This window comes from Henckelia pumila, chromosome 4, assembly GCF_033568475.1.
Source record: "Henckelia pumila isolate YLH828 chromosome 4, ASM3356847v2, whole genome shotgun sequence".
Classification (NCBI taxonomy): Eukaryota; Viridiplantae; Streptophyta; class Magnoliopsida; order Lamiales; family Gesneriaceae; genus Henckelia; species Henckelia pumila.
The window spans coordinates 28,022,271-28,040,507 of NC_133123.1; the positions used below are offsets into that span (position 1 = coordinate 28,022,271).

At 36.0% G+C, this 18,237-nt stretch overlaps 1 protein-coding gene across 5 annotated transcripts; it reads left to right on the forward strand.

The window, feature by feature from the left end:
• Positions 1-5,107: 5,107 nt before the first annotated feature.
• On the forward strand, positions 5,108-10,210 carry LOC140894726 (potassium transporter 8-like). 5 transcript variants are annotated; one of them, XM_073303320.1, is made up of 9 exons: positions 5,108-5,245; positions 5,606-5,803; positions 5,898-6,384; positions 6,483-6,536; positions 7,816-8,076; positions 8,176-8,228; positions 8,412-8,535; positions 8,652-8,906; positions 9,000-10,210. In XM_073303320.1, the coding sequence occupies exons 2-9, from the start codon at positions 5,744-5,746 to the stop codon at positions 10,046-10,048; spliced, it is 2,343 nt and encodes a 780-aa protein (XP_073159421.1). In that variant the 5' UTR covers positions 5,108-5,245; positions 5,606-5,743; the 3' UTR covers positions 10,049-10,210. The 5 variants fall into 5 exon arrangements, with proteins under 5 accessions (XP_073159421.1, XP_073159425.1, XP_073159423.1 ...); XM_073303324.1 differs by having other exon boundaries at positions 5,123-5,163; XM_073303322.1 differs by lacking the exon at positions 5,108-5,245 and adding an exon at positions 5,255-5,386.
• The last annotated feature ends 8,027 nt before the right edge of the window (positions 10,211-18,237 follow it).

Genomic DNA, 18,237 nt, shown 5'->3' on the forward strand with positions numbered 1-18,237 from the left:
TTACACACTATTTTATTTTTTCCACTTTCATGTTTTGTGTATATGCTATTTATTATTTTCTCTTTTTCTTATTTGAGTTTTTCTTTCAAAATATATTTAATTTATTTAATCTAAACTAAAAAAGTTACATAGTCCTACAAATATATTTAACTTATTTAATGCAAATTATTTTTCTATTAATCTTACAAGATAATAATAATAATAATAATAATAATAATAATAATAATAATAATAATAATAATAATAATAATAATAATAATAATAATAATAATAATAACAACAACAACAACATATGGATATATACTTAAAATATAAAAATGTACACAATGTAATTAATTTATTTTTTACACATTATTTTTTCTGTTAATATATTATTTATTATCAATTATATATTAATTACTATTATAAAATATAATCAATTTATATATCCTTTTTTAATCACCATTTGAGTTCTAATTATGAGTTTAATTAAATATTCTTATTTTTCATACACTATTTTTCTATAAATTTTACAATATATTATATGAATATTTAAATAAAAAATTTTATAATGTACTACATACTTAAATGTCTATGTTTTTTACACATTTTTTATCTACTAATATTACAAAATAATATATGGATATTAAAAATAAATAAATAAAATAATTCAAACATATATGAAATATAAATATTACGCTACAAATACAATCAAATAATATTTTTACTTAAATTTGGTTATTCTACGTTATTTTTCTTGTCAAACTCATCGAATAAGAGTTTAAAATATATTAAATTAGCAAACTAATGATGTCACTGATCGAATAACCCCAATTCTTGAATTATATAATTAGTTTTTGTTTTGATAATTTGTTTAATTTGGAAATTTAACTCACAAGAAACTATTATTAGAACTTAAGGTGGAAAAAAAAATTCAAAACATGATCATACATGACTCAATCACTAACTCATACATAAAAAAAATTATCAACATACTGTATTGAAAACTTTTTAATTAATTAAACACAGATATTAAAAAAATTCTAATTAATTAAGCCAACGTCATTTATAATTATCATATTTTGTCTTTGAAATAACACCATTTATTCTTCAGATTTTTATTATAATTTTATGTCAGCATGTTAATCTTGAATTTTAATTATGATGTATATTTTAGTTTGTAAATAGTTCTTAAATTATGATTCAATAAATTTATTTTGACTCATAAGTATTGATATTTGGAATATAATTAATTGTAGATGTATATTGTATGCATGAAATAAATATAATCATTAATATAAAAGTTCAAAAAAAAATCATAAAACGTGAACTACACAATATATATAAAAAAACTAAACAATTAAACAAAAAGTAACACAAGTAAAAATTAAATGATTGTCTATTACCTATAGCTTACTAATATTAAATTTTCAAAATTGGGAAAAGTGAGAGGCTTTATTTAGTTAAAAAAAATTAAAAACTAACATTTGATTGAGCTACAATGATTCACTACAAATTTAGTGAAGTAAAAAATGCAACACAAAGTGAACTATTGAAAATATTAAATGTGTTAAGCTGTATAAAACTCAAATATATAAGTATCTCTTTTTAGTATAAATTAAGAGTTCACTCACCTTAAGTAGTTATATTGCATCATTGCAAAAAGTCAAAGTTCACAGACTGTACTTGTGATGTCGAGACTGACAAGAGGGTGGATAGTAATCGTCGGTGTCAAGAAGTTAAAGGAATTAAGCGACTCTTGACAGACTTCTAGGAGAAGAAGAACTTGAATGAACCGATTTTATACCAAAATGAGAGAGGTCTGAGACTACGTAGGTATGTGGCTGAACGGTTTGGGCTTGAAAATTTTGATAGAAACTACTCATATCATCAAGGTAAATATCTTCTTTTCGAGATCTCATCGTATGAGAACTCCAAAGTTAAGCATGTTTGACTTGAGACAATTATAGGATAGGCGACCCCCTGAGAAATTTCAGAGGATGTGTGCGAGTGGGGACGTACATAAGTATGCTAAAAAGATCCGTGTTGATATAGTGGGGATAGTCGTCGGATATGGAATGTTATAGTTTGTATCATTGATTGCCCAAAAAAATATATTGAGAGAATAATACGTATAACAAAAGATCCAAAAAAATGTAATGAAATCCATAATAAGACAAAAAAAAGAAAATGATACGATAAAAAAAACATTACAAAATTTAGTCCATTTTTTAAAAAATAATTAAACAAATATGTTTATTTCAAGATTGATTTGAGAGTAATTATTTAACATGAATTGTCAAAAGTTTCAATATTGTTGTCATAACAAATTTGTAGAGTTGTCTAATTTTGTTTTGAATTATATTATATATATATATATCTATATATATATATATATATATTTAAAAAAACTACAATTATTTTAGTTTGCTTGTACCTCTAAGCGTAGCCATGGATTTTATGGATATTCTAATATAGCCATCCAGATATGAATAGATAGAATTTTTTAATTTTATATATTTTTTTTTAAAAAATTTGTTTATTTCTTTGTGTATAACCCTTCATTCCATATTATTTAAAGTATAAATGGTGCCTTTGGGAATCCAAGTTTTTTCAAGATCACTCAAAAGAAGATCACCTAGTAACATGTCAATAAATATAACAAACAAACAAAACACTACTACACAAGGGTTGAGTAGATGCTACTCGCAGGGTAGCGCTCTGCGGATGACATGACGGTTCATGATTGGTTAAAATCAATGGGCCCTATGTGGGATCCACTAATTTTGACCAATCATGGAGATACACGTCACCCGCAGGGTAGTGCCCTGCGGGCGGCATGTACCAAACCCTACACAAGTAGGTTTATTTCAAAATAAAACCATATCATTTTGTGTCTTTTTTTTCAATTGCGTCCAAATCGAACCCACCCACGAAACTGGGCTGCCCATTTGAGGCCCAAATTAAAAAAATTCCAAGGCCCAAAAATCATTTTGGATATTTTTAGTTGAGCCATAATTTTGTGGGTCCTCGTAAAGGAGAATAGTCATCTGTAAATGGAAGCAAACTATTTGTCACATATCGAGGGGACCAGTCAACGTTAAGCCCATTTTTATGATATTATTATTAATAAAATTATATATACGCACCCAACTACACAAGTGTGTGTGACTTTTTTTCGTCGACAAAACTTCCTCTCGAATAATGCAGTAGCTTACAAATCACATTGGTCATATAAATTAAGCACTATGCAATTTTTTTTTAACCTCGCACTATATGCAAATTATATCTACATGTTCGTTCAAAAAAATGTTGATGGAAAAATTTATGTAATAGGTATTGATCAGGCGTTTCATTTACATTGTTAACTTGCCCATACGCTTAATGAGTGTATGTGTTTGATCAATGATTGATGTGTAGTTCAACTTATTTCAGAAAAAATAAATAAATAAATAAGTGTTGGACCACATGATATCAATTTGAGCCTTAAATCAGCTCACTTTGTATTTTCGGATTCTAAAGTTATCTAATTACAGATATATTAATACTTTTGGCTAAAAAAAATAGGCTTCGTGTGGGATCAAGTTAACCGGCTTAAGAAATTTTGGTAAAACAACTATATAAACCGCCTTTCGAAAGCTTATACAATTTAAGGTCTTATTTTAAAAATCCCTTTTAGGACACAACAATCATCCCAACCTTTAAGTCAAATTTGATTTTCATTATATTATTAAATAAATGTTAATTAATTCGATAATTTATATTATAAATTTAAAGACTGAGTGTTTGCTTAAGTAGTTGAAAAATAGTGTAAGCCGGATTCTTTGGAGATCCATGCAATCTGCTGGAGATTCATTTTCATATACGCCTGCAAATTTCAACGATTTAAAATTAATTATATATATCTTATATCAAAATTATTATTTATTGACTCCAATTTATGATTTTTATGGATCTAAGAATAAATATAAGTTGTCTACATATATAATAATATAATATTAACTAATAATTAATATAGCCGGAGAGTTTTGGACCAACTGTCAATCGCCATGTTAATTATTTAGTGATAGATAGATAATTGAAATATATAACATACTGGAGCATGTGTCATCTATCTATGTTTTTCAGTCAATTTTTATATAATAAATAATTATGGATAGTAAATTATAATATTTAATATTTAACAAAAGATATCCACACATGATATGTGCCACGCACTTGGGTTTAATTTTTATGTAAAGAATGTATCTGATATATAATGAGCATGTGCATTTCAATTTAACTTATATAAACATCAGGTTAGAATATAATTGCATTTATAATCCTTGTATAAACAATATATATAAAATTCAAGGTCTTTACAAATATATGTGTTTGTAAAAAAATAAAACCAAACACATTTGTTTCATTTATTGGGAGTTTTAAGTCTATTTATTTTTAATAAATATGTGTTTTAAAATACATTAATTTCATGATGATGATGATGATTATTATTATTTCCACGATAGCAAAACTGATTATCTGTCCCTGGATCTTAAGGTTCATTTTTTTACAGCAAACACATGATAGTGGACGAAGGGAGCGTTTGGATTAAAAAAAATATTTTTTTTTATCAAATTTTGTCTTTTTTTTTAAAAAAAGAAACAAAAGAATGTCAATGTTTGGATGGACATAATTATTTTTAAGAATAATTTTTTATAAGTGAAAGATGGCTGAATTTTTCTTTAAAAAAAAATTATAGCCTTTCCCATGCATGTTATATCCGAACATTATTAAACTTTTTGATTATTTTCCAAAAAGATATACTTAAAAAATTTTGAGCTAAAGGAATGCCTTATAGACTAAAAGTTATGCATGCAAATGCAAATTAACCCAAAATCAAAAGCATAATGATGTTTGGAGTTTGGACCACGAGTTCGTTCACTTCTCGAATGTGGATATGGTTCAGCTAGCTTTAACTTTTTCTTGTGGAATTGATGTAACAGAATTTTGTAAATGGGCCGGTGGAGGGCGGACCGGGGGGAGTAATATGCTAATATTCCATGGTTCATATATATATATATATATATATATATATATATACTTATATAATGTATTTTTTTTTTTTATCTTGATTGATTTTTGTGTCATCTTCCATAAATACTTTGCATTTCGAGCGTGAGAGATTTGAGCCGGCTGGGAGTGGTAAGCATCTAATCTTGGAAGAAAACAAAGAATTTGCCGACAGATAAGGACCTGTCCATCAAGCACGAACACTCTTAACACAGTGGGTTCACTCAGCATTAGCAGCTCAATGTTTTTATTAGTAGTGGGTGTCATTCGAGAAAACAACCTGGCAACTGTACCATTCGAATGCACTTTTACATTTTTTTAATTGATCCAATGGAGTTGGGTTTCTTGATCTGGGGTAAATGATAATTTTTTTATGGGTAGGCCGATGCAAGATCAGATTTTTTTTTATTTTTTTTTTGGTTAAAATGTATATAGAGAGTGGGCATTCAAACGACACACGTCATTATTAGTTTCTTTCTTTCTTTTGTGTTTTTGTTTCAGCAAAACACGTCGTGTTAGGCAGTAATGTTGAGCACAAGTTCCTAACAGTCTTTAATTTGGTGTTATCTTGTAGATTTTAGTTTTTGTCCCCATGATAAGAAAGGGCCCTTCACTTTTTTAATGGAGCATTCATGGTGAAAAGGCTGCCTTATAGTGCTTGCTCGAATAGGTAACCAATACTAGCTTTGATACCGGCCAAGAATGATTTCCCATGATTCTTAGAAGGCCTGTGATGGATATTGAAGCCTGGAACCCTAACAATGCTAAAAAGGTGAGAGTTTTGTGCCAAAGAAATATATGTTTTTTTTTTTACTAGTATTTGATGGTTGGTGATTTGTTTGCCTACTGTTTTATTTTTGTTACAGAAAGAATCTTGGAAGGCTGTGCTGACATTAGCATATCAGAGTTTGGGTGTTGTATATGGGGATTTAAGCACTTCACCTTTGTATGTATACAAAAGTACTTTTGCGGAGGACATCAAACATTCAGAATCTAATGAGGAAATATATGGGGTTTTGTCTTTCGTGTTCTGGACATTGACTCTGATTCCTCTTCTTAAATATGTGTTCATAGTACTCAGAGCTGATGATAATGGTGAAGGTGGGACTTTTGCTTTGTATTCATTGCTGTGCCGCCACGCCCGGGTGAGCACTTTGCCCAATGGGCAGCTTGCTGATGAGGAATTATACGAGTACAGAAAAGATGGAATTGCATCAGGTGATAAAGGTCTTGGCTTAAGCTTGAAGTCAACTTTGGAGAAGCATAGATTGCTGCAGAAGATATTGCTGGCCTTGGCTTTGATTGGGACTTGTATGGTGATTGGGGATGGAGTTCTTACACCAGCAATTTCTGGTATGAAATTGCTTCTTTTAGCTTGTGTTCACTGCAAATTTGGAGAAATTGAATTGTTGGAACTCAGAATTTATTCATGTTCTGTTGTTTATGCTCAGTATTTTCTGCTGTGTCCGGATTAGAGCTTGTTGTATCAAAGCATCATCACCAATGTAAGTCTCCTATATATATGAACGTTCGATTTGTCACATCTACGTGTTAGAAGTCTTTTGCTTGGTTTTGAAGAAGATGGGTTATTCCCATTTCTGTCCACAAGCCAAAAATTTTACTTGACTGCCTAATCTGTGTTGGATCATTTTTGGTAATGATCGAGTCATCAAAATTATGAGAACTCATTTCAACGCCAATCTTGAATCTGTCAAAGTGGCTTGTCTTTAGCTTTTTGAGTTTGATAGGTGTTTGGATTTCTGTGTTGTTGCATCGTGAACAACGTGCCATGATTGAGATTGGCAAAGTGAGAACTTTTCAAACCAAAGGAAAAATATGATTACTGTGAAATATTGATTGGATATAAATTCAATGTCTCAAAGTCATTGATGTTTGAATGCTCAAGATGTTCCAACCTCCAATTTTAATCTTGGAAATTTTTTTTATTCTTATAGCTTTGTGTATTTCGTGGACAAAGAGATTCCACCAAATTGTGCTGAAAAGTCATTATTGTGGGGCCTTCCGTGTATTAGGACAAACTTTTTTGCTTTAACAAAGTAAAGATTAGTATGTTTTCTATAAAAGTAAAGTTAGGCCACCATCTTCTTGATTGTGGAGGACCATCGTTGTATTCTGACGAGGAGATGCAACTAAAGTAAAATAAGTTGTATTTTAATGTAAAGTAATCATTTATGAACAATAAAAGACAATAGAGTTCAATGATTTTCTGATGAAATTATGATTTTATAGGGAGAAGAGAACATATAGCGGATTAAACGTTAGAAATTTAGGTGAAATTTGAAGTGTGATATGTTAAGATGCAGTATTTTTGTGGTTATATGATCTTCTATTCTCTGGACATCTCCATCAGTGATAGCGCTCGCGCTGGACTTGGGCTTATCGGCAGTTGCATATATGACCTGTAACCAATGTATTATATACTCACGTTGAATTAATCCTCTGCTCAATTCGATTTGTCGCGGCTTAATGCTTTGTAGATTAACACCAACTCGATAGTCGAAATGTAATCCTACTGCTTCTGAAAGGAAGGGAATGAAAATTGGAGTTTCAACTCTTTGTTTAACTCTTTACCATTTATCAAAGAACCTCTATTAGATTCATCAGATATTAGAAGCAGTCGTTAATTTAGCTCTGGGCCATGCTTTCTCAATGGCCTATGCATATCCTTATTTTTCCCTCTTGAGTAACTAGTAGGTAAAGTTTTTTAACTCTTAAGAAACAGCTAATGAATTGTCTTTCCCTTAAAATTGTCATGTTTTGCAGATATCGAAGTCCCTGTTGCTTGTATAATACTGGTTTTCTTATTTTATCTTCAACACTATGGAACCCATCGCATAGGATTTCTGTTTGCTCCAATCGTGATAACTTGGCTATTCTGCATTAGTGCCATCGGAGTGTATAATATATTCCACTGGAATCCGAATGTTTACCAGGCACTCTCTCCTTACTACATGTACAAATTCTTGAAGAAGACTCGAAAAGGAGGCTGGATGTCCTTGGGTGGGATATTGTTGTGCATAACAGGTTATTAGAGCTTATAATGCTATTTATTCCTGCTTGAAAGTATCTAATAGTTTCTTCCTTCTCATTTAAATTTCATTCAGATGCGATGTATGTTTTCAGGTTCGGAGGCCATGTTTGCTGATCTTGGACATTTTTCGCAGTTGTCCATCAAGGTGAATGAATTTTTTTCACTTTCGTTTTTATTGTTAGAGTTTCCAATTCTCCATCAGATTATAGACTATGGAAGAGATACGAGTCCTTCATGTAGTCTATCATTGAGTATGATATGTTATTCGACGCGTTTGTTGCAAAGTCTTTGCTGTTTTGACTTTGACTAAACAGCTGCCTTATTGCAGATAGCTTTTAGCTTTGTGGTTTATCCATCTTTAATCCTTGCTTACATGGGACAAGCCGCATATTTATCCAGACATCATGTAATCGAGAGTTACTACCGAATTGGATTCTATGAATCTGTGCCTGGTATGTAAAGTTTCTATGTCATATGTCAGTTAATCTTTATAAGTAGTATCCAAGATAAGTAATTTTTTCTTTTTTTGAGTTCTGTAACCAAGCCATATCCTCCTCTCGTCTTGCAGAAAAAATTCGATGGCCTGTCCTAGGAATTGCGATACTTGCTGCTGTTGTGGGAAGCCAAGCCATCATCACTGGGACTTTTTCCATCATTAAGCAGTGCTCAGCTTTGGGTTGCTTTCCGAGGGTCAGAATAATACACACGTCGTCTAAAATGTGTGGGCAGATTTACATTCCTGCTATCAACTGGACTTTAATGCTTCTCGGATTGGCTGTGACCATTGGCTTCAGAGACACAAAACACATTAGCAATGCATCAGGTAATATGAACACTAAAACGACTATCTATGTTTATAATTTTACCGTACCGAATCAAGACTAAATTTCTTATTGTTCCCTGTTGGTCTAACCAGGTTTGGCTGTTATAACCGTTATGTTGGTGACGACATGTCTTATGTCTCTCGTCATCGTCTTGTGCTGGAATAGAAACGTTGTTTTGGCCATTTGTTTCATATTCTTCTTTGGTTCCATCGAAGCCCTCTACTTCTCTGCTTCTCTCATCAAGTTTCTTGAAGGAGCTTGGGTCCCGGTTGCACTCTCCTTCATCTTTCTAGCGATAATGTACATTTGGCAATACGGCACGTTTCAAAAGTATGAGTTCGACCTTCACAACAAAGTTTCCCTCGACTGGCTCCTCGGTTTGAGTCCCAATCTTGGGATTGTTCGGGTCCGAGGCATTGGCCTCATACATACAGAACTTGTTTCTGGAATTCCAGCTATCTTCTCCCATTTCGTGACTAATCTCCCAGCTTTTCACCAGGTTCTAGTCCTGTTCTGTGTAAAATATGTCCCAGTTCCTCACGTGAGACCCGCGGAGAGATTTCTTGTTGGAAGAGTCGGGCCCAAAGGGTACCGAGTTTATCGATGCATAGCACGTTATGGCTACCGTGATTCGCTCACAGACGATGTAGAGTTTGAAAGGGATCTTGTTTGCAGCATAGCAGAATTCATCCGTTCTGAGGGGGAAGAGTGTGATAGTCCTTTGGACAAAAATCTTGAAAACGAAGAGAAGATGACAGTCATTGGGACTACATCGACACATGGCATCAAAATGTTGGAAAATGACGAAAAATTATCTGATGTAGCTAGCGATATGGAGCTTGGGGAAACTCACTCCCCCGATATTCCAAGAAAAAGGGTGAGATTCCTTGTGCCTGAAAGCCCGCAAATGGATTCACACGCCCAAGCAGAGCTACGAGAGCTGATGGAAGCGAGAGAGGCGGGGATGGCGTTCATATTAGGCCATTGTTACGTGAAGGCCAAGTCCGGTTCGAGCCTGATGAAGAGGGTGGTGATCAATGTGGGGTATGATTTCTTGAGAAGGAACTGTGCATCACCAACATATGCACTGAATTTGCCTCGTGCATCAACTTTAGAGGTGGGGATGATCTACCTTGTTTAGTTTTGAAGAAGAAAAAAAGGTTCTTGTAAATGAATATTGTAAGTAAATCATGGGACTGGACTTTTAGGCCTCTATGTTTTTTTAAAAAAAAATACTACAAAGTCTTAGCCTAGTCCTCAATAATTTATGGTACTGGTACAACACATTACAATTTACAACTACATTTTTTTCTTGTAACTAGAAATATGTTAACGTACGTCGAAGCAATTCGATTTGAAATAAAATTAGCTAATTCGATGAATAAAAATGACTATGGCATGTTTTACAATCAGTGTCAACTATTCATGTCATCTTAAAAAATAAAAATAAGAACGAAAGATTTCATTCTTTTCTCTTTTAAAATTTTACTCTGGTGTTTTGTCATATTTTTTTTATTTGTTTCATTTTTGAGTGATAACAAGTACTTTCTTATCTTTATTCAATCTCAACTTTTGTTCTTTCTTGGTCATCAATTATCTGCATACCCTGTGTTAATTTTTAATTTGTTTCACAATAACAAAAACCATAGAAAAATAAAAAATCAATGAAATGACAAGTTATGTGATCGCAAAAGAATTGTATTTAGCTATACGTACATAACTTAGTTAATGTTGGCAACTTGGCGGATAATTCGATGCTACAGGGTAGCATCGTGTCAGTTTTTTATTGGCCACTTTTGTGGGACCCACACATGAGTGGCCAATAATAAACTGACACGCCACCCTGCTACCCTCAGGGTGGCATCGAACATATCCCAACTTGGCACAACACATTGTAAAGAACAACTTGGCCACGGGAATCTGAACAATTCGTTGTAGTGCTATGCTTCATTCCAAGACTTGCACATAAAACATCACTAATAAAACAATGAAGTTAAACTATTAGCATTTTCATATTAGTTCTTTGAAATCAAACGTCAGATATCCCAGTGTTTGATCTTCAATGCAGTTCCATGAATCACAAAACTCATTGGTAGACCGTATTCATATATCAGATCATGTAAATAAACAGACACGAAAAAAATAATAATAATGAGATCTGACCGGCGAGAAACACTATATTAATTCCCTCATTTTACTTCGACGTGGCTTGTTGCTTGCCATCTGGATATCCCAGTGTTTGATCTTCAATGCAGTGGCTTGTTGCTTGCCATCTGGGTTTGTGTCGTCAAATCTCAAAATCAGCTGTCCTTTATATCGCTCGGCAAAATATTGGTTCCACAATGCTGCTTTTGCATGACCTATATGAAGATAGCCACTGGGTTCTGGTGCAAAACGTAACTTCACTTTGCCACCCTCAGCATCAGGGAGATCCAGCTCATAGGCGGATCGGCTATCTGCTATTTCATTCGCATGTACACCATTCTCCGTAGCAATTGATCGAGAACTAGAAGTTTGTGGCTCTTTTGACTTAGACGTTATTGATTTTCCAGAGCCTCTTTTCCCAATATAGGTTGCAAGAAATTCACATAGCACACCATCATATTCAGCAGATATCGAGTTGAACCACCGAACAAGGTTTTGGTACTTCTTAGATTTTCTCAAACTTTCCCATCTCAAACCAGTTCCTGAAAGACAAAAGGTACACACAAACATGAGGATAATTAAACATAACATAGATTAAAAAAGAATGCTGAAAAATATAAACATAAGAGATGCCAATTATCCTCAATTCAAAAGCAATGAAGGTGCTAGTGCCACGCATATAACAAAGGGCAATTACAGAACAATATATAATACAAAGAGCAAAAATAAGGAGGCGTGAAATCTATCAGGAGTCAGGAGCAAGAATTAGAGAAACGACAACTGGAGTACCTAGTTATTCACTTAACAAAAATTGCAGAAATTAGTTTAAGCAAAATCAAAGAGTTCACCTGCAAGACCAACCCAGATCGCTACATCCGCAATCGAAAGACTGTTGCCTGCTAGGAAAGTATGTTCCAGCAAATATTCATTCACTGACATGCATGCCCCCTCGAATTCAGATCCAGAACCAAAGATAGGAGCAAAATCAAGCCATTCATCAATCTATGATACATATATATAAATGTCATCAATACCAAATCCCATAGCTATGAAAAGAGGAACTCAATTGTTAGAATAGAAAATTTTTCTACCAACGAATTGGAAGAATGATTAATGCAGGATTCAAATAACTATTTTCTTAAATTAAAACAAATAGCACATTCAACAAACAAAATATACAGAAAAAGAACCTGGCATGATTGATAAGCATCCCTCTCATAGAAATCAGGAATGCTGGCTGTCCTACCCACATATTTCAGAAGTACATAAGCTCCTTGCAGCCTCTTTCTGAAAATCCATTGCGTTAGCATGTGCGGACAATTCCTTTTTAGTGTGTTTCAAATAAAATATGAAAATGGGTAAAAAGTTCATGACAAAGACCAACACAACCGAACACAAAAAAATTCCAGAAGGGCAGAGCACCGTGATTATTAGCACAAAAAAAAAGGATTAGTTTGATCAATCTCTACTTCAATATTGCATGCTCGGTTATTAAATTTATTTACTGCCGATTTGAATGAGAATGAGAACTAAAAGACTGCAATCTGGATTCTGTTGCATAACCCATGTCCGTTCCTGTTATCGAGAAGAATCAAGAACAAAATCCTCAAACCCTTCCACCCAATAAACCTAGATCACAATTCCCAAAAAAAACAAACACGCAGAAATTCATTATCATACACAATTCACTATTATCCCAAATCCCAACACAATCCATAACGTGAATGAAAAATTGCAATAAGAAATAGAAGAAATAACCCGTTAGATAATGCAAGAGTTGGTGTAGAACCGGGAGTGATGCGAACATCATAAAATGAATATCCAGGCGTAGGTTCTTTTTCGAGTTGTTGTTTTTCTTTTTTATTTTTTCTCATACCCGTTTGTAGTAAGGGGCCTCCCTTTTATACACATTGACCCGGCCTCTTCCATGATTGCCCAGCATGGCCCAACTGACAACTGTTTTTGTGATGGGATAGTTGTCACGTAGGATTGACCCCCCGTAATACTAGGAAGAGCCCATACCGAGCCCATACTGTTACACCATGCTGCCTAATGATTTGATTTGCAGTAAGAGTCTGCCACACGTAAAGGAGGTATGAGCTTCCTTCTATATGAAATGACCCTGGGCCCACCGAGTATTACGGCCCCCTGGTTTCCGGGTATTTATCCTTGATACCTGGGCCCCTGAAGGAGCTCCTAGGTTCCCGGTTTATGAGATGATCCCGGGCCCATCACCCGGGACTTATCGGGATGACGCCGGGCTCCCGTCTTGCAAGCCGACCCCGGGCTCACCGTCCGGGCCTACCAGGATAACACCACACCTCCGGCAAATAGTCGGGCTAGAACCTGTTTCGCTGTCCCGAGAGATTAATATGACCCTTCCCCGGTGGTCCTGTGTGGTACACTGAGCTCCACGTCAGTCCTAAATGCTTCGTAGTACGCATTGTCAGAGATCTTGTCAGAGGTCGCTTTAGCTTCCCAAGCACGCTTTGCGCATCTCTTCCGTTCAATTCAAAATAGATGGCTTAGATTGCCCAGACCTTTTATTAATACTCCAGCACTTGTGCTTTCTCTTCACCTCCTCATTGCCTCCCCCCCCCCCCCTTGCGCGATTGTCTCTGATTATACGTCCTTTGCTTCCACTTCCGTCATTCGTCTCCCGCACACTTTCACTCGCCTCGTAATTACGTAAGTATTCTTTTTTTTTTCTTCATGTCTACTGGTACGTCCTCTACCTCTGGGGCGAATGCCAAAGGCTCGCCTAGAGACGAAGAGCCTAGTGGTGACTCGAGCGATGCTCGTTCCGCTTCGGCTCTTCCTTCCCGACCTCGCCTTTCTAGAAAAACTTCCCGCGCAAAACACTCCGTAGCCTCGTCCTCCAATGCGAGGGGAAGAGGAAAAAAGAAAGTGCAGAACCCCACCCCCCTTGACTCCGTTCCGCCAACCCTAGGATGGTTCACCAATCTTTCCAGCAACTTATTGCAGGGGGCGGCGGAGGAATTGCGTGGCTCGGGAGAAATCCCCTTATCTTATACTTTGTTTCGCCCCTTATCAGGGAGCACACCCGATACCCCTCCATCGGGTTGTCATACCTTTTTTCGGGATCAAATCCATAGCGGTCTTCGCTTTCCCATTCCTCCTTTCTTTCTGGTAGTTGCCGACTTTTTCCGAGTTCCGGTTAACCAATTTCATCTGAACTCCTTCCGAATTATGGCATCCACCTACATTCTTTTCAAAATGCATAACTTAGCCATCACCCCCCTCATCTTTCACTACTTTTTCTCCTGCCGTTTTAACGAGGGGGCCTTTTCTTTGGCCGCCCGGTAGAATGCTCGCTTCCTTTCCGATATCCCTTCTTTCCTGAAGGGATGGAAAGAAAGGTACTTCTTTATCCGCCCCCCGGCCCCCTTCTCTTTTAGGACCGGGTTTTTGTCCAGCCTTCCCCCTCAACCTGAACTCCCTGAAAACTATAAGGTTGAGGAGCCCTACGTTCGCAGCCTGGCTTTAGTGGGCAACCAAAAGTTCTCTTCCCCTGTCCTTTTAACGCATGAGAATATGATAGCTTACGGGTTGAGTACCTGGGTGGAAGATCCCCTTAACCAGGAGATCGACGCTTACGGTGCTTCGGGAGCTCAACCTGGTAAGTTATGGTTCTCTTCCTGTCGTTTGTTTTGATTTGTTTGTTGCATCATCCCTAATATATTGTTTTCTTGTGGCAGATCCGTCAGACGTGATGAGGGAGGAGTTTGCCCAGCGAGCTATAGAAAGGCAGGCTGCCAAGGAGAAAACCAGGGCCTTAGCGGAAAGGCGGAAGAAAGCCAGGGAGGAGGAAAAGAGCCGTGCTGCCTTCTCCGGCCCTCCACGCTTGCCTACCGCTGTATCCCTGCCTCCGATCCAGACTTCTCTCCCCCCTGCTTCTCTCTCACTCCTCCATGATGAGGCTTTGGCGGATATGGTACCAGCCTCCTCCCATATCTCCTCTCAGCCCAACCCACCTCTATCGGCTGAGGATTTGGAGGATGAAGTTCCGCTTTCCCAGCGAAAGAGGAAGGCTCTCCGGGACCCTGACATGATCATTCTGAGCGACCCGGAGGACGTTACTGCCCTTGTCCCTCCTTCTCCAACTCTCCCGGCTAAGCCCGACAGGTCTCTAGCCTCAAACTGGGACATCCCCTCGGCCAGCATGTAGCACATGGGGTGCGCCTGGGGGAACCGAGTAGATTCCTCTACCTGGAACTCTCGATTTCCCTTATTCCTGACAGGGACCACCTCTTCGAAGGCTGCAGTGGTCCAAAGTTTGCTTTCACCCGAGGAGAGAACATCTCTGTCGGTGCGGGGTGCTACCTCCAAGTTCTTCGAAGGCTTATCTCATGCTTATACGATGAGTACGGGTCCAGTGTCCTATTGCTTTCCTTGCTTCCTTTGTCTCATCCCACTTTTTTCCTGTAGGGCCTATGCAATCTGGATTCTTTTGCATAACCCATGTCCGTTCCTGTTATCGAGAAGAATCAAGAACAAAATCCTCAAACCCTCCCACCCAATAAACCTAGATCACAATTCCCAAAAAAAACAAACACGCAGAAATTCATTATCATACACAATTCACTATTATACCAAATCCCAACACAATCCATAACGTAAATGAAAAATTGCAATAAGAAATAGAAGAAATAACCCGTTAAGAGTTGGTGTAGAACCGGGAGCAAGAGTAGAATTTGATGTGAAAGACACATCGGCAATTTTCGCGGCAGCAATGGCGGCAAGAGGAGGAGAATCGGCGGAGAAACTGAGTTCCATCATGGCGCAGCCACTGGGTTGGGACTTATGTTGGCGGATTATGCCGTTAAGGGTTGGCCACCGTTGTTGTGTCGGCGGGTCAATCAATTCCTTTTTCTTCTAAATATATATTGGATATATATATATATACACGAGTGAATTGTGAATAAATCCCTAAACTCAAATCTAACTTTTTTTATAAATCCCTACAATAAAAATTCTTTCTTAAAACTCCCTAGGACCACCAAACTTGGTCAAATCCAATGTTTAATTCTTGTACCCAATTTATGCATTTATGTACTTCATTTATGCTATTTTTGTGTTCAATTATGGTAATTGAATCATCCGCAAAAATGGTATCAGAGCTTTAGGTTAATTATTCAGACTTTATATTATTCGTTAATTCATACTTTTCATTGTTGAGGAGAAGATTTTCTACAAAAGATGACTTCAAACGAAGGTTTGAATCAAGAGGATTTTATTCATATAAAATCCTATAAACAAGTTAATCTACTCATAATAGATTACTTACAACAGGTTGTGATTAATGCTCTTAATTTTGAAGAGAGTAAGAAAGATGATCTATAACTCTAAATTTTTAGAGATTACCCCAGATTCTTCTAAACTCTCCGGACATCTTAGAAAAATTCAAAAGACGGTACAATATTACAGCAATCAGCTGTATGAAATACCTCGGCAAATTGAAGAAATACTTAAGAAACAAGAAAAAATTCTTGGAACTCTAAAGGATCTTCAAAATAAAATCATAAATCTAGAACACACTTCTGGTCCTAGAAAAGGAAATACATGAGGAAGGTTACCACTCTCGTTTGATACTGAACCTTTGTTACATCAGAAAGGTAAAACCAAAATGGTTCAAAAACCTTTAACTGATGATGAAAGGATGATTAATCTTATAAAAGCAGTATCAGAGAAAAATACTATCTGATGACTACTTTAGAAAGATTAAATATCGAGGATCTACAAGATCTTCCGGATTTTTTTGCGAATCTCAAAGTAGTAGATCTAAAAATGAATTCTTCTGAGGGTGAACAACCCATAGGGAATCCCCCAAGATATGTGGTTAAAACAGAAGAACCACATAGTGAGTTTCAGGTTGGAGAAAATTCACATCCAGCAGGAACCAGATCAAGAAGGAGTAAAATCCCACTCCATCAAACTCCTTACGGAAAAACTGTTTTCGATCCAATACATCCTTACGGGGTTATGTTAAACCTTGATGTTTTGGACTTCAAAAACAGAGAAAATCTTATAAATGATTGGACGTCAGTTATGAGAATTGCAGCAGGGACATTAGATCTCAATAAAGAAGGATTCATTAAACTTCTAGAAATGAGTCTAATGGGATCTGTCAAGATTGCATGAGAGATGACTATGCCAGATACGAAGGAATCAATCTTAGCAGGAGAATCCCTCAGCGAGATTGGAGAAAGAATGACCACCCTATTTAAAGCACAATTCATAAGGGTAGACTATTTCAATAATCAAGATACAGAGAAAAAGAGAAGATATACTCAAGCTCTGTATAGCCTCGAGTTACATGATATCTGTTTAGTTGATGAATACATTATGTTATTCACCAAATATAGATGGAATTCAGGAGTCGAGGAAAATGTAGCTATTCAGCTATTTTTCGCAAAAATGCCAAGTTCCTGGAGAGAAATGCTGATTAAATAATACGTTCCAGGTCATCTTGATACATTGGCAAGACGCGCGTCCTTTTTAAAAGAAAAATTGGCAGAATGGTACCATATGGCAGCATTACAGAAGAACTACAAGAAAATAAGGGGTATAGATAAACGTACTCCTTTATGTTATAGAGAAAATGATCTTCCAACGATAATTGGAAACAGATCACAGGGATTTAAAAGGAAGAAATTCAGAAATAATCCCTATAATAAAAGAATGAGAAGTTCTTGGAAACCAAGACCATTTTGGTCCAAACAAAAGGCTAGATCTTATAGATCAGGAAGAAGAAGTGGACCTACAAGAACATCCCCAGTAACAAGCTCATCACAAAGCAGAGAAAGAACACCATCAAGAAGAACTTTCAGAAGAACTCATACAAGAGCAAGTGAAAGTTTCAAGGATTGCAACTGCTGGATATGTGGAGCAAGAGGACATATATCTACAAATTGTCCAGAAAACGAGAAAAAAGGAGTTAAAATCTTTGAAGCAACACCAGATATGGATGATGCGGTCTTCTTTCAAGATCTAGTCCAAGTATATCAATTTGAGGATATCCCCTCAGATGAAAGCATATACGAAGAAGAGATATTGTTTAGTCAAGAAGATTCTGAGGATGAATCAGAATCAAAATCAGAATAAAGAAGAAGTGTTTTGGCAAAAAACACATGAAAGTTTGGCGGGATTCTTTAGCCAAACCAC

Bases quoted from the DNA above. Each gene is read 5' to 3' on its own strand.
- LOC140894726 (XM_073303320.1), top strand. From the start codon at position 5,744: ATGATTCTTAGAAGGCCTGTGATGGATATTGAAGCCTGGAACCCTAAC. The intron at 6,385-6,482 runs GTATGAAATTGC...GTTTATGCTCAG, and splicing joins TCTTACACCAGCAATTTCTG to TATTTTCTGCTGTGTCCGGA. The intron at 6,537-7,815 runs GTAAGTCTCCTA...CATGTTTTGCAG, and splicing joins ATCAAAGCATCATCACCAAT to ATATCGAAGTCCCTGTTGCT.